Below are 25,436 nucleotides of genomic sequence, written 5' to 3'. Positions count from 1 at the left end.
CCAGGACATGGTATGTCAGCAGTAATAGGTCAGAGCAACCGAACTTGTATTTTCTCTTGGAGATGTTTCTCTCATCATCCGTCCTTTCAGTTGGATGATTAGCGAAACCACTTCAAGAAAAAGTACAACAGGTCCAGTTGCTCTGACTTACTACTACTGACATACAGCGACTGAATATTAGTGCTATACAGTGCCCAAATATTAGTGTTTTATTGCAGCTAAATGATAATAAGGTAATTTCAAAGCACTTAATGAGAATAAATTGATGAGGAGCCCAAGATGGTGGAGGAAAAATTGCATCTTTTAGACATTCTAGAAGCCCTGGAGCAAGAGGACGAAAAATTGGCACAGTTTGATTATTTTGCCGTTTACCATTTAGGTTATGGTATGGGATGGGCTCTTTTACATGGGAAAAAATCTCGACAAATACATTTGTACGAACGTTTCTTCACTGTTGTCCCATGTAAAGGTGCCAGAGATCACACATCGAACAAAAATGAAAAAGCTTGCTCGTCTTTTATGTGACACCTAAAATTTTCATTTGTCAGCAGCACCTTGTCCACTGTAAATAGGGACGTGCTGCCTACAAACAATGACTCCGAATTGGGATGAACCATCATAGAAGCAAAATTCATCCCCTTACAGAGGGGATGACTGCTGTGTTTGAATGCAGCTGGACGAGCAGGCAATGACTGGGAAGGGACAGATTGTTCCCGATTATTGCCTTGTGCATTGTTCATGTAAATCATTACACCAATGAAGGTAAATTCTGTAATACACATGAATGAAAAATCCTAAATATCTTTGTATTTTTACATAGAAAAGCAGGTATCAAGGGGTTCTCTGGGACTTTTAAATTGATGGCCTATCTTTAAGAGAGGTCCAACTCCTGGCACCAGTGCCGATCAGCTGTTCTGCAGTAGTGTCAGATCTACAAAGCTCGGCCTGCTGTGTAGTGGCTGGGGCAGGTTACTGCAGTGTTCCTCCCATTTACTTCAACAGGAGCAGCATTGAAGTAACCAACCCGGCCACTAATTGGCTCCAGAGATGCTGCAGAACAGCTGATTAAAGGGGTGCTGGGAGTCAGACCCCTGCCAATCTGAAAGTGATAGGAATAGGCAGGGGCGGACTGGGAGATTAAAGTGGCCCTGGAAAAAAAACTAAAAGTGCCCCTATGTTGTAGGCGGGTCCAAATTGACATAAGGCACGGCGACACAGGTAGACGCAATACCATAGCGCAAAATACCGTCCCATCATAGCCATATACCACAGTGCGGCACAATATACTGCCCCAAAAGCTGTCCCTCTGTGGTGGCCACCATTAGCTGCTATTTTCTGTCCTCCTCCTCTAGTTGTTTCTGATTAACATATGGAGCAGGGGGATTAAGGCCTCTTTCACAGGAGCGTGACAGATTAGCTCCGGATGCGTTCAGGGTGCGTTCAGTGAAACTCGCACTATTTTGCAAGCAAGTTCAGTCAGTTTTGTCTGCGATTGCGTTCAGTTGTTCAGTTTTTTCCGCGCGGGTGCAATGCATTTTGATGCGTTTTTAACGCACGTGATAAAAAACTGAAGGTTTACAAACAACATCTCTTAGCAACCATCAGTGAAAAACGCATCGCACCCGCACTTGCTTGCGGATGCAATGCGTTTTTCACTGAAGCCCCATTCACTTCTATGGGGCCATGGCTGCGTGAAAAACGCAGAATATAGACCATGCTGCGTTTTTCACGCAACGCAGAACTGATGCGTGAAAAAAACCGCTCATGTACACAGACCCATTGAAATGAATGGGTCAGGATTCAGTGCGGGTGCTATGCGTTCACGTCACGCATTGCACCCGCGCGGAAATCTCGCCCGTGTGAAAGGGGCCTAAGAGGTGACGTGTGGGCCAGAGCAGTTGAATTCAGGAGGGCATATGTGGTCAATGGCCGGGTACATGAGTACCTGATTCTCACAGCATTAATTACTGCTGAGAGCTCTTATGTACCCTGCAGCGGCAGTGAGGAGGTCTTGGGTGGCCCCCAGGGCATTGGCCCACTGGGAAATTACCCTGTATGGTTTATGGCCAATCCGCCCCTGGGAATAGGCTATCCATATAGAAGTCCTGGACAACCTCTTTAATATGCAAATCTATGAATAATTTGAACGACATATTCTTACTTGCTGTTTCCATAGGTCTTGCCCGTGCCAAGTCAATCCCCAGCCAAACATATTCCTCAGAAGTGGTCACTCTCTGGTACCGTCCACCGGATGTGCTTTTAGGTGCTACAGATTATTCATCTGACCTTGATATCTGGTGAGAACAGACCTGCTTTTGCATTAATAATGTACTATGTATTACCTTTATTATTTCTTTTGTGCTTCTATTTGGTTACTGTATACTACAGTTTTGCTACATAAAAATTCATGGCTTAATCCTGATGATAAAAAAAAGTCCACACATTTCCTCCTGAATTCATCTGCTGTGGCCCACATCTCACTTCTTAAGCCCCCTGCTCCATATCCGATCCAGATAGAACTGGAGGAGGGCAGAAAATGGCAGCTATTGATGGCCACCAGAGAGGGACACCTTTTGGGGCAGTATATTGTGCTGCACTGTGGTATATGGTTCTGATGGGACAGTATTTTGCACTATGGTAATGCTGACCCCACCTACTTGTGTTGCCCCGCCTTCTGTCAATTTGGACCCACCTACAGCATGAGGCCACTTTTAGGATTTTTTTCCAGGGCCACTTTAAGTTCTCAGTCTGCCCCAGTTCATAAGTGCACTAGAGTAAGATGTGCCACATTTATTAGCAGGTCTCTTAATAAATTTGGCGTGTGTTCTGGCAGTCCATGCTCAGAAAAGCAAATCTACTTACTGTACAGCAGCTATTAGCCTGAAAAGAAAGGTTGCTATAAGTATTGCTAGTTTCTGTCGTAAACGAGAGTAAATTTCTGTTGGGCACATGGGAGGCCATGTCCCCACCTGCTAAGCCCCGCTCACTTTTTTCACAAGTGACAAGTGCAGTGTAAAATTGGGGGGAAAAAGGGCAAATTTTTATACAAATTTGGTAAATTCTCCGCAATGTATGTCCATCATTTATGTGAAACCTGGGCTTATTTAAAGGGGATATCCAAAGTCTAAAACATGCCCCAATGCCCGGGCCCCTCATCGATTATACTTACCCCGCTCGCTGTCACCCGCGTCACTCCTGATCCCCGCATGACCGCCGCTGCATCCTCCCATCGCACGTTGTGAGCAGGCCGTGACAGGGACAAGCTTCCCTAGCGTCGCTCTTAAATGTAATGAAGCCCTCTTCTTGGGCTGGTCATAAACCCTATAGACAATTTCCCAGTGGGCCGATGCCAAGGGGCACCAGCCCTCCTCAATACTGCTGGCCGGGTACATAATGATCCGATGCTCTCAACATTAATTAACGCTTTGAGCATCAGGTAGTTATGTACCTGGCTGGTGGCTGTAGGTGCCCTCGCTGTCTTTAGGACAGTGATACAGTTGAATTCTGTGGTGAGGTATGGGAGCCCATATCAACTGGAGGAAGAGGAGGATAGAAAATGGCAGCTAATGATGGCCACAAAAGAGAGACAGCTCCTGTTGCATTTGGTTCTGCTGGGACAGTATTTTGGTCTGCACTGTGGTATTTGGTTCTGCTGGAGAAGTATAGTGTGCTGCACTGTGGTATTTAGTTCTGCTGGAGAAGTATAGTGTGCTGCACTGTGGTATTTAGTTCTTTTGGGGCAGTATAGTGTGCTGCACTGTTATTTGGTTCTGCTGGGGCAGTATTGTGTGCTGCACTGTGGTATTTGGTTCTGCTGGGGCAGTATTTTGTGCTGCACTGTTGCATTTGGTTCTGCTAGGGCAGTATATTGTGCTGCACTGTGGTATTTAGTTCTTCTGGGGCAGTATATTGTGCTGCTCTGTGGTATTTGGTTCTGCTGGGGCAGTATTTTGTGCTGCACTGTGGTATTTAGTTCTGCTGGGGCAGTATTTTGTGCTGCACTGTGATATTTGTTCTGCTGGGGCAGTATTTTGTGCTGCACTGTTGCATTTGGTTCTGCTAGGGCAGTATATTGTGCTGCACTGTGGTATTTCGTTCTGCTGGGGCAGTATATTGTGATGTACTGTGGTATTTGGTTCTGCTGGGGCAATATTTTGTGCTACACTGTTGTATTTAGTTCTGCTGGCTCAGTATATTGTGCTGCACTGTGGTATTTCCTTCTGCTGGGGCAGTATATTGTGCTGCACTGTGGTATTTGTTTCTTCTGTGGCAGTATAGTGTGCTGCACTGTGGTATTTGTTTCTTCTGTGGCAGTATTTTGTGCTGCACTGTGGTATTTGTTTCTTCTGTGGCAGTATTTTGTGCTGCACTGTTGCATTTGGTTCTGCTGGGGCAGTATATTGTGTTGCACTGTGGTATTAGGTTCTGCTGGGGCAGTATAGTGTGCTGCACTGTGGTATTAGGTTCTGCTGGGGCAGTATATTGTGTTGCACTGTGGTATTAGGTTCTGCTGGGGCAGTATAGTGTGCTGCACTGTGGTATTAGGTTCTGCTGGGGCAGTATATTGTGTTGCACTGTGGTATTAGGTTCTGCTGGGGCAGTATATTGTGCTGCCCTGTGGTATTTCTTCTGCTGGGGCAGTATATTGTGCTGCACAGTGGTATTTGCTTCTGCTGGGGTGGTATTTTGTGCTACGCTATCGTATTGCTTACCCCTACTGGCATTTGCCCCATCTACTTTTGTTGCCCCGCCTTATGTCAATTCGGACATGCCTACAACATGGGGGCCAATTTTTTTTCCAGGGCCACTTTAAGTTCCCAGTCCTCCCCTGCTCTCTTCGTTTATATATAACATTGGAGCAGATTAAAAAATCCTGTAGATGTGGTAAACTTAGACCAAATAAACTAGATTTATCACAGTTACTGGGGCTGGATGATAAATTTGGTGCAGGGATGGACCTTTTTTTGTCTAACTTTATACCAACTATTAATTGGCTTAGTTTGAGACAGAATTTTATGTCAGAATTGTGGTGCAAATTTAGCACAAAACAGCCATTTCATGCAAAGTCACACCCAATTCCTGGTAAGCTCCACTTCTTTCGGGCTAGGGACAGATCATTTCTCTAAACCTAGATGTCACAAATTGCATCAGATTTTGGCGCAGATTGTCCCAAAATTTAGGCACACTCACATTAGTAAATGGGGGCCAGGTTCTGCTAGACTTCACAGTGGAAGACGTGTCTGACCTACTATAAGAACATGACTTAAAGGGAACCTGTCCCCTGGATTTTGGGTATAGAGCTGAGGACATGGGCTGCTAGATCGCCGCTAGCACATCCGCAATACCCAGTCCCCATAGCTCTCTGTGCTTTTATTGTGTCAAAAAACGATTTGATAGATATGTAAATGAGGCAAGTAAGAAGCCCAAGGAGCTGTTACTAACGTTTCCGGAGCCCAGCCACGCTCCAGCACCGCCCCGCATACTCCAAATCTCCTCCTTGCTCCCCGACGTCACAAAGCTAGAGCGCCGTGATCTCTAGCTTCATGCAGCCTCAGGGAACAAACTGTGCATGCGCTAGCTTACGCATCGCGAGATTACAGCGCTCTAGCTTTGTGACGTAAGGGAGCAAGGAGGAGATTTGGAGGCTGCGGGGCGGTGCTGGGCTCCTTCACAGTGGGCGTGGCTGGGCTCAGAGTCAGAGAACGCTGGACTCTTCTCTGAAGCATGGAGGAGACAGGACTCATCTATGGGTTATTTACATATCTATACAATAGTTTTTTTTGACACAATAGAACCACAGCGAGCTATGGGGACTGGATATTGCAGATGTGCTAGTGCAGTGGCCAGGTACGGGTGGATAGTATTCGGTATTTGTTCGTGAGGCCAATTGCAGCGTACGCAGGGTACTATCCCAGGACCCTTTCAAGGTGGTATAACGCACGTCCCAGATTAGGAATGCCAGAGTGTTGTAATGGCCTATAATGTCTCTGTAGTTTTATGGGAATTGTGTCACAGTGTCTCCTACCTGGGTACGGCCGGACTCCTGGCTTCCTGGCTCACTTGCAATAAATTTGAGTGTAGTGATAGTAGGAGTAATAGAGGAACTTGGCAGAATAAATTATGTCCAGACCTTTAGATGAAATTCAAACGTTGCTTTACTTGAAATAACTTGCATCCAAACCGGATACAGCTTTAGTCTCTTGGTCCCTGCAGGTTTTGGCAATGATTGGCAGGAATGAGTACTTCTGCTTTAAATGTGGAGCTTGCAACTTCTGCTGTGTGGGGACAGACTAGCTGAGGAGGAATAGGCTTCTCCTAAGACTCTGGACTTCTCTCACAGATAAATTCTCAGGGGATGCTTTCTTCCTGGGACTCTGGAGTTTGTCTTTAGTTTCTGCTCTCTTTATCCAGCAGAGCTGAAGGTGCTGTAGCTGGGAATATGGCCAAGTCTGTCACCTGGATTTTGGGTATAGAGCTGACGACATGGGCTGCTAGATCGCCGCTAGTGTAACACCCCAGAGTCGTGTTACTAAACACCTCTACCCCGCTACTATCTCCTAAGAGTCTTTATACTGTCATCAGATATGATTTTGCTTATGTCTTCCACAAATGTACATAGAAATCTGTTAAATGCAATTGTTCATGTAATTAGCCTATGTAACATAGATTTATATGCACATTTGTGGAAGACACGAGCAAAATCATATCTGAGGACAGTATAAAGGCTCTTAGGAGATAGTAGCGGGGTAGAGGTGTGTAGTAACACAACTCTGGGGTGTTGCACTAGCGGCGATCTAGCAGCCCATGTCCTCAGCTCTATACCCAAAATCCAGGTGACGGGTTCCCTTTAAGATGGCATGCCCTTCAAAAATAAAACAATAGGGGTAGTAAAAGTAGTAAAAGATACGATTGATGTAGGAGCTTCCGCACCCTATAATCCACAGACCGCTGACCGGAGGTATGGTGCTATATTATTTCTTACACTGAAGGAAGCTCTCTGTGCGCTTTGTCTGCACTTCATAGAGATGCTGGATACAGACTCAAGGGCAGGAGGACATAGAGATCATACCAAGACGCAAGGTGGTGAAGAGCAAAATGAAACACAAGGCGAGGCATATAGTCGGAATCTAAATGATGTTCTGAGCTTTCCAGTGCTGCACCCCCTCCCCGTCCGAGGTGTGCACGAAGGATGAAAGATAACACAAACTGTTTCATCCTAGCAGTGGATGATGGCACAGAATACAGAGCAGAAGCACAGCGGTAAGGACAGGAACCATTTTAGGAACTCAGGTGCTAAGGTGCCTTCTGCAGTTAACCCTCACTGTGCTTTTCGTTGAAAGCTTTTGTTATATAGGAATTCATTATTCTGTGAAGGGTAGTTTTAACTAAATAAGAATTGCATTAGGTCCCAAGATCTAGGGGCTACTGTATTGGCCTCATTCACACTAGCAATATATCATTATGTTGTTTTTGTCAAAGTAAAGGATCCTTTAATGAGTCCAATTCATTTAATCTGGGTTGCAATTATAGGCTCACAATTACTACTGTGAATGCACCTAGTTTTTGACATAAAATGCGCCAAAATGTGTTCTGAATAAAGCCGCTGTTAAATACCTTTGGTGGTAGCTTCTCTCCCTGAAAACAAATGAGTCGGGTGTCAAAATTCAACATGAACAAACTTCTTTACACTGACATCTGTCAGGGGGCATCTGCACACAAACGTATTTTCTTCCCGTGTCCGTTCTGTTTTTTTCTGCGGACCGTAAGCGAAACCATTCATTTCAATGGGTCCGCAAAAAAAACTGAAGTTACTCCGTGTGCATTCCGTTTCCGTATATCCGTATTTCCGTTCTGCAAAAAAATAGAACATGTCCTATTATTGTCTGCATTATGGACAAGGATAGTATAGTTCTATTAAGGGCCAGCTGTTCCGTTCCGCAAAATACGGAATGCACATGGACGTAATCTGTATTTTTTGCGGACCACAAAATACATACAGTCATGTACATGAGCCCTCAGTCTGTAGTTATGTGTATGGGCTCCATTACAGAAATAGAGAATGCCACCAGTTACAGAGTTTGAGAATATTTTGCCTTTCTGTCTATTCTAGGGGTGCAGGATGTATTTTTATAGAAATGCTTCAGGGATACCCAGCATTCTCTGGTGTGTCAGATGCCTTTGAGCAACTCGAGAAGATATGGTCGGTAAGTAGACAACTATTCAGTTTAGCAGGTAGAATCTACACAATAGATTTACCTATGGGATAATAAATAATGTACATTTTTTGACCATCCTCCTTATGTGTTACAATTTTACAATCTGTGTTCGACCATGTGTGCCAGATAACACAAACTGTAATAGAGCTTGGTATGTGCTCCATTTTTAGCACAAAATGTTTTGTACATGTGACCCAATGTACTTTTTACCATATTCTTTATTTTATACTTCATTGTACAAGTAATGAGTGGAAGCAACGCTGCAGTACCCAGCTCTGTCCACTGCACAATGGATGGCACTGTGTAGTTCCAGCACCGACTTCCTGCCCTCAGATAATGATGGCCTGTCCTGAGGATAGGCCATCACTTGTAAAGGAGTCAACAACACCAATTTAACTGTTCTAATTTTTCATCCTCTACCATATTTCTCAATCATTTTCCCAAAATGTAATAAAACAGTGGGAGACTATTTTTTTATCTTCCTAATAACATTTCTCATACAATATATTAAAGTGTATTTGAGTTTTCAAAAAAAGTTAGCATAATGTCTGAGCTTCTTTTTACAATCATTAATGTGAATGAATAGGTCTTTTTGGACTTCCATAATGTGTTTTTTAGCCTAATTATTCCCTTCTTCAGCTGCACAGCTAGATGCATTTCTCTCAGAAGCAGGGAGTGTCTCCATTCTGTGGAATCTACCAGCCCTGTACTGCTGTGACATCCTTTCTCTTACTTCCCACTACATTTGTTTTCAGCTCCATAGGTCACAGAACAGATTAGGAGGGATAAATGACACTTACAGAAAGGCAGGAGGCTCCTGTGAATTCAGAAGCAGTGTAGAAGCAGTTGTTTTATCAGGCTCAGGATCCCAGCTAGCTCTGACACGCCTCCACTTTATCTATGCTATGTTCTGTGCCTCTCTTACTAGGGATGGATCTTGCCTGACAACTTAGGTGGAAGTGAGACCCCTAGTGGCCATAACTTTACAGCTTTTTTCAGGTGGACTTCAGAGTTTTTAAAATAAAGTGATGTAGAAATCTGCTGTCTACACCATTCTCTAGCAAATGAAATAAAATTGTGTGAAAGTACAGTGGCTCTTTAAGATTCATAGTCCAATTTATTAAGATCGTTTTTCGTGCTGTTAACACAGCCATTACAAGCACAGTCTTAGGTTTCTTCTAAACTACTTAACAGGAGGTATATCCCTGGACATACAGCCCAGGATCTGCTGGAGCGATAATTTTAAAGCATCCACTAATCTCAGTCCAGTACCTTAACTTTAGAAACCTCCAGCATACAGTTGCAAGAAAAAGTATGTGAACCCTTTGGAATGATATGGATTTCTGCACAAATTGGTCATAAAATGTGATCTGATCTTCATCTAAGTCACAATAGACAATCACAGTCTGCTTAAACTAATAACACACACAGAATTAAATGTTACCATGTTTTTATTGAACACACCATGTAAATATTCACAGTGCAGGTGGAAAAAGTATGTGAACCCTTGGATTTAATAACTGGTTAAACCTCCTTTGGCAGCAATAACTTCAACCAAACGTTTCCTGTAGTTGCAGATCAGACGTGCACAACGGTCAGGAGTAATTCTTGACCATTCCTCTTTACAGAACTGTTTGTCAGATGTCCCAGGGAGCCAGTAGTGGGGTGAGGAACCCACTGGCAGTAAGCAGCTGACAGCCCAGAAACGTGGTACAAGTTTAGGGATAATCCAAGAGGGGTAGTCAATGTCCAATCCGGGTCGAGGCAGGCAGCGAAGGTTCAAGGCGGAAGTAAGTCCAAGGGTCAGTAACTGGGAAGGATACAAAGAAACAACAGGCAAATAGGAGGATACGCAGGGAGGCTAGGTGTTCACCATAAGGTGGAATAACTCAGCAATGAGCCAGAGCTCAGGCCAGGTCTTTATAGCCAGGGAAGGTAGGAACCACCCCCTGGTCCCCAAGGCAAACAGGAGGCCTCCCTTCCCGGGAACCAATGGCAAGCAAGGAAGGTGGAAGGTGTGTACTGGGAACCTCTCCCAGCAAGGCTCACACCTGACAGCCAGATAATGCAGGAACGCTATGCACCCGGGAATGCGCGCACACGCCGCACACCCGTACCTCGGGCACCAGGTATTCTACCGAGCTGAAGGGGAACCCGTGCCCTGCGCCATGCCCGCGGTCCCCGAGTAGGGGTAACACCCCCTGCTTCCTGACACTGTTTCAGTTCAGCAATATTCTTGGGATGTCTGGTGTGAATCGCTTTCTTCAGGTCATGCCACAGCATCTCAATCGGGTTGAGGTCAGGACTCTCACTGGGTTACTCCAGAAGGTGTATTTTCTTCTGTTTAAGCCATTCTGTTGTTTATTTACTTCTATGCTTTAGGTCGTTGTCCTGTTGCAACACCCATCTTCTGTTGAGCTTCAGCTGGTGGACAGATGGCCTTAAAGAGGACCTTTCACTAGAATAAAACATCTAAACTAACTATACAGACATGGAGAGCGGCGCCCAGGGATCTCCCTGCACTTACTGTTATCCCTGGGTGCCGCTCCGTTCTCCCGTTATAGCCTCCGGTATCTTCATAGTTAGGCTCCACCCAGGGGAACCTGCCGGGGTCTCCTTCTCCCATGCTGTAGCGCTGGCCAATCGCAGCGCTCAGCTCATAGCCTGAGAGAAAAAAAAGCCTCTCAGGCTATGAGCTGAGCGCTGTGATTGGCCAGCGCTACAGCATGGGAGAATGAGACGCCTGGAGGTACCCCTGGGTGGAGCCTAACTATGAAGATACCGGAGGCTATAACGGGAGAACGGAGCGGCGCCCGGGGATAACAGTAAGTACAGGGGGATCCCTGGGCGCCGCTCTCCATGTCTGTATACTTAGTTTAGATGTTTTATTCTAGTGAAAGGTCCTCTTTAAGTTCTCCTGCAAAAGGTCTTGATAAACTTGGGAATTCATTTTTCCTTTGATGATAGCAATCCGTCCAGGCCCTGATGCAGCAAAGCAGCCCCAAACCATGATGCCCCCACCACCATACTTCACAGTTGGGATGAGGTTTTGATGTTGGTGTGCTGTGCCTCTTTTTCTCCACACATAGTGTTGTGTGTTTCTTCCAAACAACTCAACTTTGTTTTCTTCTGTCCACAGAATATTTTGCCAGTACTGCTGTGGAACATCCAGGTGCTCTTGTGCAAACTGTAAACCTGCAGCAATGTTTTTTTTGAACAGCAGTGGCTTCCTCTGTGGTATCCTCCCATGAAATCCATTCTTGTTTAGTGTTTTACGTATCGTAGATTTGCTAACAGGGATGTTAGCATATGCCAGAGACTTTTGTAAGTCTTTAGCTGACACTCTAGGATTCTTCTTCACCTCATTGAGCAGTCTGCGCTGTGCTCTTGCAGTCATCTTTACAGGACGGCCACTCCTAGGGAGATTAGCAGTAGTGCTGAACTTTCTCCATTTATAGACAATTTGTCTTACCGTGGACTGATGAACAGCAAGGCTTTTGGAGATACTTTTATAACCCTTTCCAGCTTTATGCAAGTCAACAATTCTTAATCGTAGGTCTTCTGAGAGCCCTTTTATGCGAGGCATCATTCACATCAGGCAATGCTTCTTGTGAAAAGCAAACCCAGAACTGGTGTGTATTTTTTGAGGGCAGGGCAGCTGTAACCAACACCTCCAATCTCATCTCATTGATTGGACTCCATTTGGCTGACAGCTTACTCCAATTAGCTCTTGGAGATGTCATTAGTCTAGGGGTTCACATACTTTTTCCACTTGCACTGTGAATGTTTACATGGTGTGTTCAATAAAAACATGGTAACATTTAATTCTTTGTGTGTTATTAGTTTAAGCAGACTGTGATTGTCTATTGTTTTGACTTAGATGAAGATCAGATCACATTTTATGACCAATTTGTGCAGAAATCCATATCATTCCAAAGGGTTCACATACTTTTTCTGTAGTGCACAACATTACCTTCATTAATTTTACATTTGGAAGAGAATGAATCAATACATCATTTAATTCTAAAAAGTCTACATGGGGTATAGTGCAGTCTATACACTATGAAAAACTGTGCTAGGCTACTTTCACACTTGCGGCAGCAGCAGGGGCAGATTAAGTGCATGATAGGCCCGGGGCTGTCTACCCAACTTGGGCCCCCTCCCTCCATTTTAGTTTATTTATTTTTTTTGTATAAAGGGGCTGCAGTGCTTCGTGAGCGACACAGTCTCTTCCTAGGCCATATGACATCTTCAGACTAAAAAAAATACCCCATATTGGGTCCTAAACTGAAAAATTTGGTAGCCAAATTTAAAATACATATAAATATAATAAAAAAGACACGGAGGAGAATACAGCACCACATACCTCTTACATCCAGCAACATCTCCTGTCATGTAGACCTTCTCTTTCCTCTTCTCCTCCATTTGACCCAGACCACCATGGCAAAGTCTTTCAGCCACATCTCGTCTCTACAGTTTGTAACACAGACACGTTAGATTTCTAAATTTTTCCATCAACCCCCCCATCCTGGTGTCCCCACAGTGTCATCCTGCTGGCACTCCCAATACTGTGTCCGTTGTGCTCCCCAATGCCCCAGGTACTATACTGCTGAAAAAATAGTGACCCTAATAGACATAATTGGAGTCATTTATCAAACTTCCCCCACATAGTAATTTGTCCCAACATAGCAATTTCCCCACACTGTCCCACATAGCAATTTCCCCACACTGTCCCCACATAGCAATTTCCACACACTGTCCCCACATAGCAATTTCCCCACACTGTCCCCACATAGCAATTTCCCCACACTGTCCCCACATAGCAATTTCCCCACACTGTCCCCACATAGCAATTTCCCCACACTGTCCCCACATAGCAATTTCCCCACACTGTCCCCACATAGCAATTTCCCCACACTGTCCCCACATAGCAATTACCCCCACACTGCCCCACATAGCAATTACCCCCACACTGCCCCCACACAATAGTTTTCCCCACACTGCCCCACATAGCAATTTTCCCCACACTGCCCCCATATAGTAATTTGCCCCCACATAGTAATTTGCCCCCGAACTGCCCCATATAGTGATTTGCCCCCACATAGTAGTCCCTCCCATAATAATTTGCCCCCTCACTGCCCCCACATAGTAATTTGCCCCCACACTGCCCCATATAGTAATTTGCCCCCACATAGTAGTCCCTCCCATAATAATTTGCCCCCACATAGTACTTTGCCCCCACACTGCCCCATATAGTAATTTGCCCCCACATAGTAGTCCTTCCCATAATAATTTGCCCCCACATAGTAATTTGCCCCCACATAGTAGTCCCTCCCATAATAATTTGGCCCAACACAGCCCCCACATTCCCCCCCAGTGTACTCGATATCTCTTCACTAATATGTCCTCCTGTGTGTGTGTCCCCCCACATTAGGCACATGAAATAAAAAAAAATAAATAAAAAAAAAATTAAAAGCTAAATACTCACCTATGTCCAGGACCAGGCGCTTGCTCGCAGAGGGCGGGATGAGGCAGGCGTGCACACGTCACAGTGCTGCGTCCCGACACAGGCGCGCGATGACGTCATCACGCCCGCCTGCGCCTGGATTTCACTACTGCATAGGCCTCAGGCCTACTAGGCCTGAAGCCTATGACGGTGATCGGCGACTGGACAGGGAGCTATGCACTCCCGTGCCCCGCCGCAGTATGTGGGCGTTCGGGTCGGCGTTGGGCTCCCCAGCGGTGCTGGGTCCGGGGCTGCTGACCCGAACATCCCTATTGTAATCCGCCACTGGGCAGCAGGGTCCGGCAGGCTGTTTTGGCCAGCCTCAGCACGGCAAACCAAGAGGAGGTTGGAGAAATACTACAGCATGCTGCGGTTTTTGTCCGGCTTCTCGGCTTGCTTTCACTGTGCTGCGGCCGGACCTCCGGCCCGCCCCCATTATAGTGAATAGGACCAGAGCAGACTTCCGGCAGCACGGTGGGCTAGCGTTAGCACGGATCCGGCAGGCTGTACCCCCGCCGGAACAGCCTGCCGGACCCTGCTACTGCAAGTGTGAAAGTAGCCTTAAACTGTAAGATGAGCATTGAGAGCTTTCTGAATATATCTTTATTATACCGCCCACTATGTTTTAGATATATGCCCAGTATCTTGTGACCAAATGTATTTTAGAGTTCTTCCATTATATTCCGATAAAACATAATGCACATTGTTGCCATGGGCCTGAAAATCCCTTCTAGAGGCGAACTACGCATTCCAGAAACACTTTAGATTTCTTTTGTATATGTGATGCTAGTATATTCCTAAGAGAAACTGATCAAAACATGTCCCCTTCTGATTTTGATGAGGTACAGATTTATCATGTAGCAGCACTTGCAGTACTGGATGTGGATCCAGATCACCAAATATGCCTACCTCTGCCTGCCTTTAATTTTGGCACATATGTGTATAAATGAAAAAAAAAATCCACAGAGTGTTTGTGAAAATACCTCCTCAATTCAGTAAGGGACATGTCATCTGTTTCAGGCTCTCATCAGACTTTTGGCCGAGTAACATCAATCGTATCATAGTACAGAAGTGAGATATTGGAAATGGCACTCACATTTGTAGTGTATACTGCCTTTTAAGTTTTATTCTACTAACCCTTACCTTGCAGAGTACTTTAAAACAGGGATAGGGTAAGGTCAGTGGTGATTTAACAGTAGCCCCCACAGCACCCTCAGTCCATGAAGATCGGCATGGATGATCATTCATTTAATTAGCCTTTCTTGCACCTTTTTCCACTAGTCATCATTTATACAGGAAAGCACTGAAAAATATATTTAAAAAAATACATTTTTTTCCCCTTAAAATTTCATAAGCTGCATTCGTGTCAATGCCACCCTAGGCAACTGCCTGTTCTACCTACCCTTTGTCCCACCTCAGCTTGGAAGTTTAGTGGATAAAAGGACGTTCTGCTTGTGACAATGTATTCCTTATCCTGTGGGGGACCCCCTCCGATCACGAGAATGGGGACCCTTTACCCCTGAAATGAACATACCTGCAGGTTGGGCATTTGCTCTGCCCCTTCTGCTGCTCAGCTATTTCCAAAACGCCCATAAAAATGAACAGAGTGGCAATGCACATGCCTGACCTGATGCTCTGTTTATTTTGCAGGGTCCGGAGAGGTACAGAGTTCCATTCTCATGATTAGTGGGGGTCCCAGTAGTATTGCCACACCCATCTAATAGTTATCCCCTATCCTGTGCATAGGGGATAATTTGTCACAACCCGAATATCCCACATATTTTTTATTTATACCACAAGCTTAACCTGAATAAAAAATATTCTTATTGTATCCAGTGCATTTCATTTGCTACCTCCATGTCATGCATGGTGCTGTATTTTGCTAATAGTGAATTATACTAACGTAACTCTTCATAAAAACTGCAAAAGAAGCCTCTATGTCCTCTACTTTGACATTTTTAGATTGGCAGTATGAACCTGTGGAGAGGAAGAAGAAGTTCCTGCTGTTTGTTCGTGTCGCATGAGTCTGAATGTTTTCTTTATTGCTTGACCTTTCCTTGGTCTTCCCACACAGTCTGCAATAGGTCCTTCATCACAGGGTGTAAGCTTTGATCACCGAGTGTATATTCTAGGACTAAGAAAAGGATCATTTATCTTCATCACGCAAGAATGGCAGACCTTGCCGATAAATCAAATGGTTTCCTTTCCTAGGTTTTATATTTCTCCTTAGGCTACAAACGTTAAAGGTATAGTGATATTTTATTGAAAGCCACATCAGTCAGGATTGTGTCTAGCAGTAATAAAATACTCTATGGCCTCCACTAGATACTTGCACCTTTTCTTTTTTTATAACATATGACTTTGACATAAATAAGAAACCTTTAACGATATTTGGCGAGTAAATTCTCTGTGATGTGCTCTGAAAAAGTATTTGCCCGCATCCAGATGTCCCCCAATATAACTGGATGGACACTTGAAAGGGGTTTTCTGAGAGTTTAAGACTGATCAGACCTATCTTCTGGATAGGTCATCAGTATCTGATCTGTGGGGTCTGAAGCTCGGCACCCCTGTTGGTCAACTGTTGGGGCTCCATGAGTGCCGCTGTCTTTTCCTAGGCCAGTGAAGTCATATTCATTGGTCACATGGCCTAGACGCAGTTCAGTCCCATTCAGTGGATGAAGCTGTGCTTTGTAAGCTGTGAGGAGGCCACGGTTCTTACCGAAGCGAGGGAGTCCCAGGTGTTGGACCCCCACTGATCCTATACTGATGACCTATTCTGAGGATAGGTCATCCTTATTAAACACTAGCACAACCCCTTTAAAGAAGATGTAATATTAGACAAATAGTATACAAGTTAACACATAATAGTTGAGTTAACACATAATATAGTTTTTAACTCCTTCCATGCACAGTCATTTTTCACCTTCCTGAAATCTGACCTGTCACTTTATGTGGTAATAACTTTGGAATGCTTTAACTTATCCAAGTTCTTCTGAAAGTTTTTTTTTATATATATATATATATATATATATATATATATATATACTGTATATATATATATATTGTGCTTGATGTTAGAGGTAAAATTGGGTTGATAGGTTTTACCTTTATTTATTTAAAAAAAAATCAAAAATTTGCAGAAATTTAGAAAAATTTGCAAATTTCTAAATTTTTATTTAATGGATAGTGATACCTCACAAAATAGTTATTGCTCAACATTCCCCATATGTGTACTTTATGTTGGCATCATTTTGTAAATGTCATTTTATATTTTTAGGATGTTAGAAGGCTTAGAATTTTTTAAGGACTAATTCAGTTTGGAAGTGACCTTGAGGAACATAACAACCCATAAATGACCCCTTTTTAAAAACTTTACCTCTAAAATTATTTAAAACTGATTTTAGAAACTTTGCTAACCCTTCAGGTGTCCCACAGAAATGAAAGCAAAATGGAGGGGAAATAAAATATAATTTCCCTTTTGGTCCACATTTTTCATGAAGATCACACCAATATGATAATGATAATCACTGCAGCAGTTCACACAGCAGTAGATCTGTTAACAGTGGTGCACCACAAGTCCCAGAAAGGCCCAAACGCAGCACAAAGAAGCACAAAGCCCTCTCTGCACACTGTTCCAGACTGAAATGGTGGCATTTAGAGAGGGCTTTGCTATTCTACTTGCCCCTGTGATTGGCTGGTATAGCTTTTTGTTGTACATGTAACTTATTGAATAGCTTACACTGACTATTTAGAGGAATGGGAAAAAAATAGCAAGTCTGCCATTGTTTTTAAATGAAAGACCCAGTGGCACAATGCAATTGCAGATATAGGAAGAATTGCTATTGATTGCAGCATCTAAGGGGTTAACAGCTTAATCAAGCACTGTTTCTGGTTGTTGCAGTTGGAGCCTGAATGTATATTACAACCGACAGAGCTCCTAAGGCCTCTTTCACACTACAGTATGTCCATTTCAGTGTTTTGCGTTCCGTTTTTCACGGATCCGTTGTCCCGTTTTTGGGTTCCGTTGTGTCTCCGTTTCTGTTCCGTTTTTCCGTTTCGTTTTTCCGTATGCCATATACAGTATACAGTAATTACATAGAGAAAATTGGGCGGGGCATAACATTTTCAATAGATGGTTCAGCAAAAAACGGAACGGAAACGGAAGACATACGGATGCATTTCTGTATGTGTTCAGTTTTTTTTGCGGACCCATTGACTTGCATTGAGCCACGGACCGTGATTTGCGGACAAACATAGGACATGTTCTATCTTTTCACGGCACGGAAAAACGGAAATACGGAAACGGAATGCATACGGAACACATTCCGTTTTTTTGCGGACCCATTGAAATGAATGGTTCCGTATACGGACCGTATACGGACCGCAAAAAACGGACCGCAAAACGGAAAAAAAAAACGGTAGTGTGAAAGAGGCCTAAGCCTGCACCTTCACAATGAGGGACATTTAATGACCCACGTACAATTATGTAAATTGACTTCATTTTGTGGGAAGGGGTTAAACCTATATAAATGTAGTGGAATTGGAGCTCTGGATCTGAGAAGCAAGACTCATCAAGAATTAACCAGCACAGAAGTTTGGACTTATTTTATTTACAGCATTTTAGATCTTTTGAATCGTGTGAAGTGTCATTGTGCACTGGGGGGGTAGAGTTTTGCAGTTAATAGTAGCTTCAGATGCTCTTTTATGTACAACCTTTTCTTTAGAATTAGAGATCCTTTAATCTGTATTAAAAGAAAAAAGAGGGAGAGACAACCACTGTATAGTAAAGCTCGTAAAACTATTTTATTCTTAGATGTAACTTTTTTACATGCATCATACATTGAACTTTTGCTTTCTTTAGATGTATCAGATGACTCATCAGGTATTACACAGTATAACAGACTTAAAGGCTATGGACACCTTCAGGGCAATTATTTATGATTGCTTTTCACTCATTTGGGCAAAATTTTTTTTTAAATGGGTCTGTATTAAACATTTTCAACAGTTTTTGTGATAAGTGCGGTTAGAAAATCAGTTTATTTGCAGACTGTCCCTCCTGAGTGCCATCAGCTGACTGCTTATGTGAAGCCTTATCTCTGATTTTCTGATCATTTAAAGAGATTGTCCAGCCATTAATATTGATGACTTATCGCCAGGATCTGATCGGTGGGGGTCTGACACCTGGGCCCCCCTCCCGCCAATCAGCTGTGAGATGAGGAGCCGGCGCTCCATGCGAGTGCTGCTTCCTGGTCTTCACACTACACCTCATCTCCTGTGGAGCAGCGGCATAATGTAATTACAAATACTTGTATGAGTACTTGTATAACACTGCACTTCCGAGACGAAATGAAGCATAATGAAGAGAAAGCAGCGCTCACATGGAGCTCCGCCTCATCTTCAATGATTGGGGGGGGTCCCGGGTGTCGGACCCCCGCCGATCTGATATTGATGACTTATCCTGATGATAGGTCATCAATATTAACGGCTGGGCAACCCCTTTAAGCCATAGCCTTATCAGTTTGATAAAAGTTTAGCTATAATGAGTGTTTATAAGGTCAGTAGAGCAAAGATAAGACTTCACATGAGCGTTAACTGACGGAACTGAGGAGGAACAGTCTGCAAATAGACAGATTTTTAACTGCATCTAAAAATGATTTTTAGCCAAAAATGAGAAGAATACAATCATAAAAAGAATCTCCCTAAAGATGTTCATAGCCTTTAAAGAGAACCTGTAGATATAGCCAGAAATAGACATTTTTTATTAGTGGTTATAGTTACCCACGATTTATATCATTCTGCCATATTCTGCAGTGTTGTATATTGGTCTCTGTCTCCAATGGGTATACTTTTTACAGTAGTTTGTCAGAGTCATCAGAATGCATCCTGAGTTCACATCCGTTCTAATGATGATGTACAGTGTATACTGTCGATAACCATACATATAGGGGGGGGGGGGGGGGGGGGGGGGGGGGGGGGGGGCAGGTACCCAGAGCAATGAGAAATTGCTTTTCCTGGTACAACAAGGTTCCATCACCTATACTTACAAGTATTATATATTTAAAAAAAAGATCACTGATGATGTAAATTGTTGATACCTGTCATGTCCCCTTCATTCCATGTGTAGGGAAAGAACATTATTCTTACAGTGTTATTAATGAAATGCTAATTCTTGCTGCAGGTTATAGGGACACCAACAGAAGAAACATGGCCTGGAGTATCTCAACTTCCAAACTACAAAGCAGGTAAGGAGATGTCTTCTGATACAGAGCTGTGACTTGCAGGGGTTTTCCTGTACTGCGATATTGATAGCCTAACCTTAGGATAGGTCATCAATATCAGATCGGTGGGGGTCCAACACCCAGCACCCCCCTGATCAGCTGATTAAGGCAGCCAGAAACTACACAGTGGACAGAACCGAAAACACAAGATTTGGTCCCCTGTGTAGTGGTCATGCCAGGGTACTGCAGCCTAGCTTCTAATCGTGTAAATGGGAGCTGAGCTGAGGTACACTGGCACCGGAAACTGCACAGTGGACGGAGCATTCTGCCCACTGTATGGTGTCTAACACCTACCTACATCTGATCTGATTGTGCTCGGTGCTGGACCCCCACAATCTGATATTGATGACTTATCTTGAAGTCAGGTCCTTCGATATTTAGCTACCTTTAAAGTTTCTAGTAAAATTGTGTTTTAAGCAATTTTTAGTACTGGTAATCTATTCTAATGATGACAATGCACACAGTGATGTCACTGCACAGGAATAAATGTTGCAGTTACATCACAGACCCTGAACAATGCACACAACATAATCTCATCACATGGATAACGCACACAGTGATGTCACAGTACAAGGATCATAATACAGCGATGTCACACCAGGCAGATAATGTATAGCGTGATGTTATAATATTGACATAAACCGTGATATCTCTACACCGGGATAATAAAGATTGTGGTGTCTCAGCATAGGAGTGATAACCATAGTAAAGTAACAGCACAGGAATAGTAAAGTGATGTCATTCTGCAGAGAAAATAAACATTGTGATGTCATAGGGAAGGAATATTGCACACAGTAATAACAGTAATGTGTTACAGACCACCATGATGTCACAACACAGAGATAATAAACAAGGCATCGTAACACAAGGATAATGCACACAGTGATGTCACACTACTGGGATTATAAACATCGATGTCAAAATACACTGGTAAACTCTGACATTACTTTCTGTGGGAGAGTGCCTATAGGTCTTCTCAAGCTAGGAGTGACTGCATCCCTTATTGGCACACATCTGCTGTGATCGGAAAACATAAGACGCACACTGGTCCATATTTACTAATGTGCTTGCAGCAAAAATCTGCCTAAAAATCTGCCAGATCACATTTTTTGCTATAGTTTACCACAGGCCATCGTGAAGGATTGTTCTCATGACTTATCTCATGTACGGTTCCTTCCCACGATTTGGGAATGTAAATGCAGCATTAGAAGACTCTGGACAGTCTCAGTAACCTTCTCATCCAAAAGTACACACTGACTCATGTTAAGGCTTCATACACACAACTGTATTTTTGTTTGTTTTGTATCTGATCTGCAAAAAAAGGGACTACAAAAATACAGACAGCACACAGTATGTAGTCCTCATCCGTATGTCCGTGCGGCTGTTCCACAAAAAAGGTAGAAAAGTCCTATTCTTGTCCATGTGCGTACAAGAATAGGCAGTTCTACAATAGAACGCACGGAAAGTGCGGGATGCACACGACCAGTATCCATGTTTTGCGGATCCCTGGTTTGCGAAACGCATAATGGATATGGTTGTGTGCATGAGGCCTAAGGTTAATCTATATCTGTAATCTAGTCTGACGTTGGAGTCCCATTGGACAGATGACCTCCACGGACTGATGTGTATGAATCAGACTGCTCAGCCTGTACAAGTGTAGAATATGGCCTTTATTAAATGTTTACTTTTGGTCATTTCTTAGTCATTCAAAGGCAGTTTAACCACAAGACCAGACCAAAAGCCTTAATAACCACGAGAAATGTTCAAAAGTCCTTATGAAAAAGAATCAGAAGCTAAGGAAGCATTAATGGTTGGAAAAATAGGCTTTGGGATTTATCAGAGCATAGATCAATCACCTGAAAGAGAGGGGTGGTACTCGTGACCGTGTTTTAGTGAGGGGCTCGCTCTGCTCCATTTTTGCCCCCAAACCCTCCATTCACATGCTCCACATCCCCTCACAATGGCTTGGATACACTGACTTAAAACTGACACTCTACAGACAATTAGCAGACACATTAATCAGAGCAGATGGGGCCGAGGCTGGCGCTCCATGCAAAACCAACACCAATATAATGGGGGATCACGATGATATACTGTCTCATTTAGCAGTGTTTGGATATCTGCATTTTCTAGCCCTTTCGAGCAACCCCTATGTTCTCACAGGCCGGTCTTACGTCTATTAGGCGGGTATATGTTTACATGTACGGGCAGCTACAGACCAGTTTTGTCTATTTCTTTTCTTCAGCAGCAACATAAAACTTTGCAATAACTTTTTATTCAGTTCTATTGGGTGGCGAGGTGACCAAAAAAAGTAAAATTGTCCATTTTATTTTATCATACTGTTACGACGTTCACTGTGCATGATAAATAAATTTCATATTTGAGAAATATTTAATATTTAATAGTGCAGACATTTTCATACACGGCGATACCAATTATGTTTATTTTGTATTGTTTATTTTTATTTGTAAAAGGGGTTAAGGGGTGATTTACATTTTTTCATTTATTTTAAAAATAAAAAAATTTCTTACTGTCATTTTTGTAATATGCAATCCTCTGATACCATCTGATAGAATACTATTGCAGCCTAAGGGCTTTTTACTGGCTGCCTGTCAAGCCCTGCCACAGGCAGGGCTTTAACAGGCAGTTTTCTATGGTAGACCTGGCCTTCACAAGATCATAGTCCTGCAATTTTGCCATGGGTGCTCTAATTAGATATCAGAGGGAGCCTTCTCTTTCCCTAAGTCTACCCGCTCAGATGCCGCTGTCTCTATTGACTGTGGCATCTGGGGTTAAATGACTAGGATTGAAGTCATCTCTGATACTGGTCATTGAGGCAGGGTGTCATGACTAATAATTTTGCTGGGTCTCTCCTTGAGCCCACAGAGCTGACATGACAGGATATGTGTGCTCATCAGTGTATTGTGTCCACAATAAATCAGTAATTCTTTAATACTTAAAGGGTGTGTGTCACAAAACATATTTGACATTTTTAAAAATCAGGACTGTGATCTGAATATTTTTGTAATAGCATGTAATTAAAAATGTTGTATAGCCAGTGAGCTATTCACTAAAATGTATCTGTATAGCGCCACCTGCTGTTTGTTCTTCTTTTTTTTTTTTCGTCACTGAGCATGCTCAGTTTAAGGCCTCTTTCACACGACCGTATGGCTTTTCCAATGTTTTGCGGTCCGTTTTAAACAGATCCGTTGTTCCGTTTTTTGTTTCCGTTGTGTTTCCGTTTCCGTTCCGTTTTTCTTTTCCGTTTTTCCGTATGGCATATACAGTATACAGTAATTTCATAGAAAAAATTGGGCTGGGCATAACATTTTCAATAGATGGTTCCGCAAAAAACGGAACGGATACGGAAGACATACGGATGCATTTCCGTATGCATTCCTTTTTTTGCGGACGCATAGACTTTAATGGAGCCACGGAACGTGATTTGCGGCCAAATATAGGACATGTTCTATCTTTCAACGGAACGGAAAAACGGAAGTACAGAAATGGAATGCATACGGAGTACATTCCGTTTTTTTTGCGGAACCATTGAAATTAATGGACCTGTATACGAACCATATACGGACCGCAAAAAACGGCCCGCAAAACGAAAAAAACCCAAAAAAACGGTTGTGTGAAAGAGGCCTAAATCTTCAACTGCTGGCAGCCATATGTTCTGTTAGAATCTGTGGCAGTTACAGGGCGAGAGCTGCAGCAGAAAGGACATGCCCCCTGAGCTGTCAGGCTGAAGATAATCTAGCAGAGCAATTGAAGCAGTAAATATGGAGATCTCTAGACCCATGTTTGGTACAGGGCTGGTTCAGCTTTGTCAGAAACAGCTTGTCATGTACTATAGGATGTCTGATTTTCATTTTTCACCTCAGTCATGGCATAACCCCTTTAAATAAGTTTTTACCTTTTTTTTTAGATATTAGGTTATGTTCACATCATGTCGGGAAAGCTGACAACATACACACTATTAGGTGGAGGCCAAAATTGTGTCTTTTGGCCTCTGTCTAGCTGGTATATGTCATTATACAACAATAAAGTATGGCATAGTAGAGTAATTAAAAGAAGTTCACTGTTGAATACATTGTTCCCTCCATGTCTGTTCTCCAGACAGAATGACAGCTCTCCAGTGTGAGAACTCTACAAACCAATCTCCAAACAAACAAATCTACACTGACTCTTTCAGCTGACAGTCAGTATACTGTTATTTGCTGTTTCTTCTCCAGCCACAAGAGGGAGACAAAAATCTATTTTCTTCATACAGAATAAAAGCGCGCATTTCATTAGTAGAATATATACTGCTACATGCAGGGGCAGACTGGGAACTTAAAGAGGCCCTGGAAAAAATACTAAAAGTGCCCCAATTTTGTAGTCACGTCCAAATTGATGGAAGGCAGGGCCAACACAAGTAGGCAGGGCCAGCAATACCATATTGTGGCACATTATACAACTGCAACAGAGCCAAATACCACAGTCTATCACAAAATTCTGCCAGCAGCACAAAATACATCCCCAAAAACTTCCACACCCTCAATAATTTGATAACGCAGTTGTGCGATATTGTGTTTTTGTTAGTGAAAATGAAGGGTACTGCGTTATCAAATTATATAGGGTGTTTCGTTACCCTGTCATGGGGGTGACATAAATAAATTGTTACTAAAGGCCTACTGGATCCATCATTGTTTTCTTTGATGTATCCTGCTTTTTTATTTGTAATAATTAAAGGGGTTGTCCGAGTTATTTTTTTGTTCTTTCTATGTTCCTAACTAGGCAAATGTAACAGCTTTCCAATTAACTCACTTTATCTGCAGTGCCTGGTTTCTCAGATTTCACTGAGGGTCACATGTGCCTGGTTTCTCAGATTTCACTGAGGGTCACATGACCTGTGATGTCAGCTTCTCTCCCTGCTCTGATAAAGTTCGTTTACAAGCCTGTAAACGAGACGTCACTGTGCTGGCCACGCCCCCCTTCAGTACGTCTGCTCTCTCCTAGGATTCTTAACCCCTTCAGCTGCACAGACTGGGTAGCTGGAGCAGTGACAATTCTGGGCACAGGAGCTGACAGACTAGAGAGAGCATTGCACAAGAAGGTAGGGGGAAGATCCTGTGTGAATTAGCAGTGTCATTATACAGCTGGGACTTGTAGTTCTACACTTACAAGTTGCTGTTGATTCTCCCAGCAATCAGGGCAGTTTTTGTATCCACTCCCTTAGCAGTGTCATTATACAGCTGGGACTTGTAGTCCTACACATACAACATGCTGCAGAGTCTCCCAGCAGGCAGACATGTCACTCAGGGCAGCTCTTGTATTCACTCCCTTAGCAGTGCAGGGGGAGGGGCAGAGATTGCTTTTATTGCATGTAAACAAAGGGCCAGAAAAGAACCAGGGAAATGAGGAAATATATATATATTTTTTTGCATAAAACTT

The 25,436-nt window shown here is 43.2% G+C and overlaps 1 protein-coding gene across 3 annotated transcripts in view; it reads left to right on the top strand.

Annotated features, from left to right (window-relative positions):
• Nucleotides 1-25,436, top strand: part of CDK15 (cyclin dependent kinase 15) — a 243,718-nt gene that overhangs the window by 93,210 nt on the left and 125,072 nt on the right. For all 3 annotated transcript variants that reach the window (XM_040441007.1, XM_040441006.1, XM_040441005.1), the window contains 3 exons: nucleotides 2,177-2,297; nucleotides 8,111-8,204; nucleotides 19,901-19,964. In XM_040441007.1, coding sequence (XP_040296941.1) covers nucleotides 2,177-2,297; nucleotides 8,111-8,204; nucleotides 19,901-19,964 — 279 coding nt within the window. The remainder of the gene's footprint in view (nucleotides 1-2,176; nucleotides 2,298-8,110; nucleotides 8,205-19,900; nucleotides 19,965-25,436) is intronic.

The sequence above is a fragment of the Bufo bufo genome, chromosome 7 (assembly GCF_905171765.1).
Source record: "Bufo bufo chromosome 7, aBufBuf1.1, whole genome shotgun sequence".
In the NCBI taxonomy this organism is placed as follows: domain Eukaryota; kingdom Metazoa; phylum Chordata; class Amphibia; order Anura; family Bufonidae; genus Bufo; species Bufo bufo.
The sequence above is the reverse complement of the archived record's forward strand: the minus strand, read 5'-3'. Positions and strand labels throughout refer to the sequence as shown.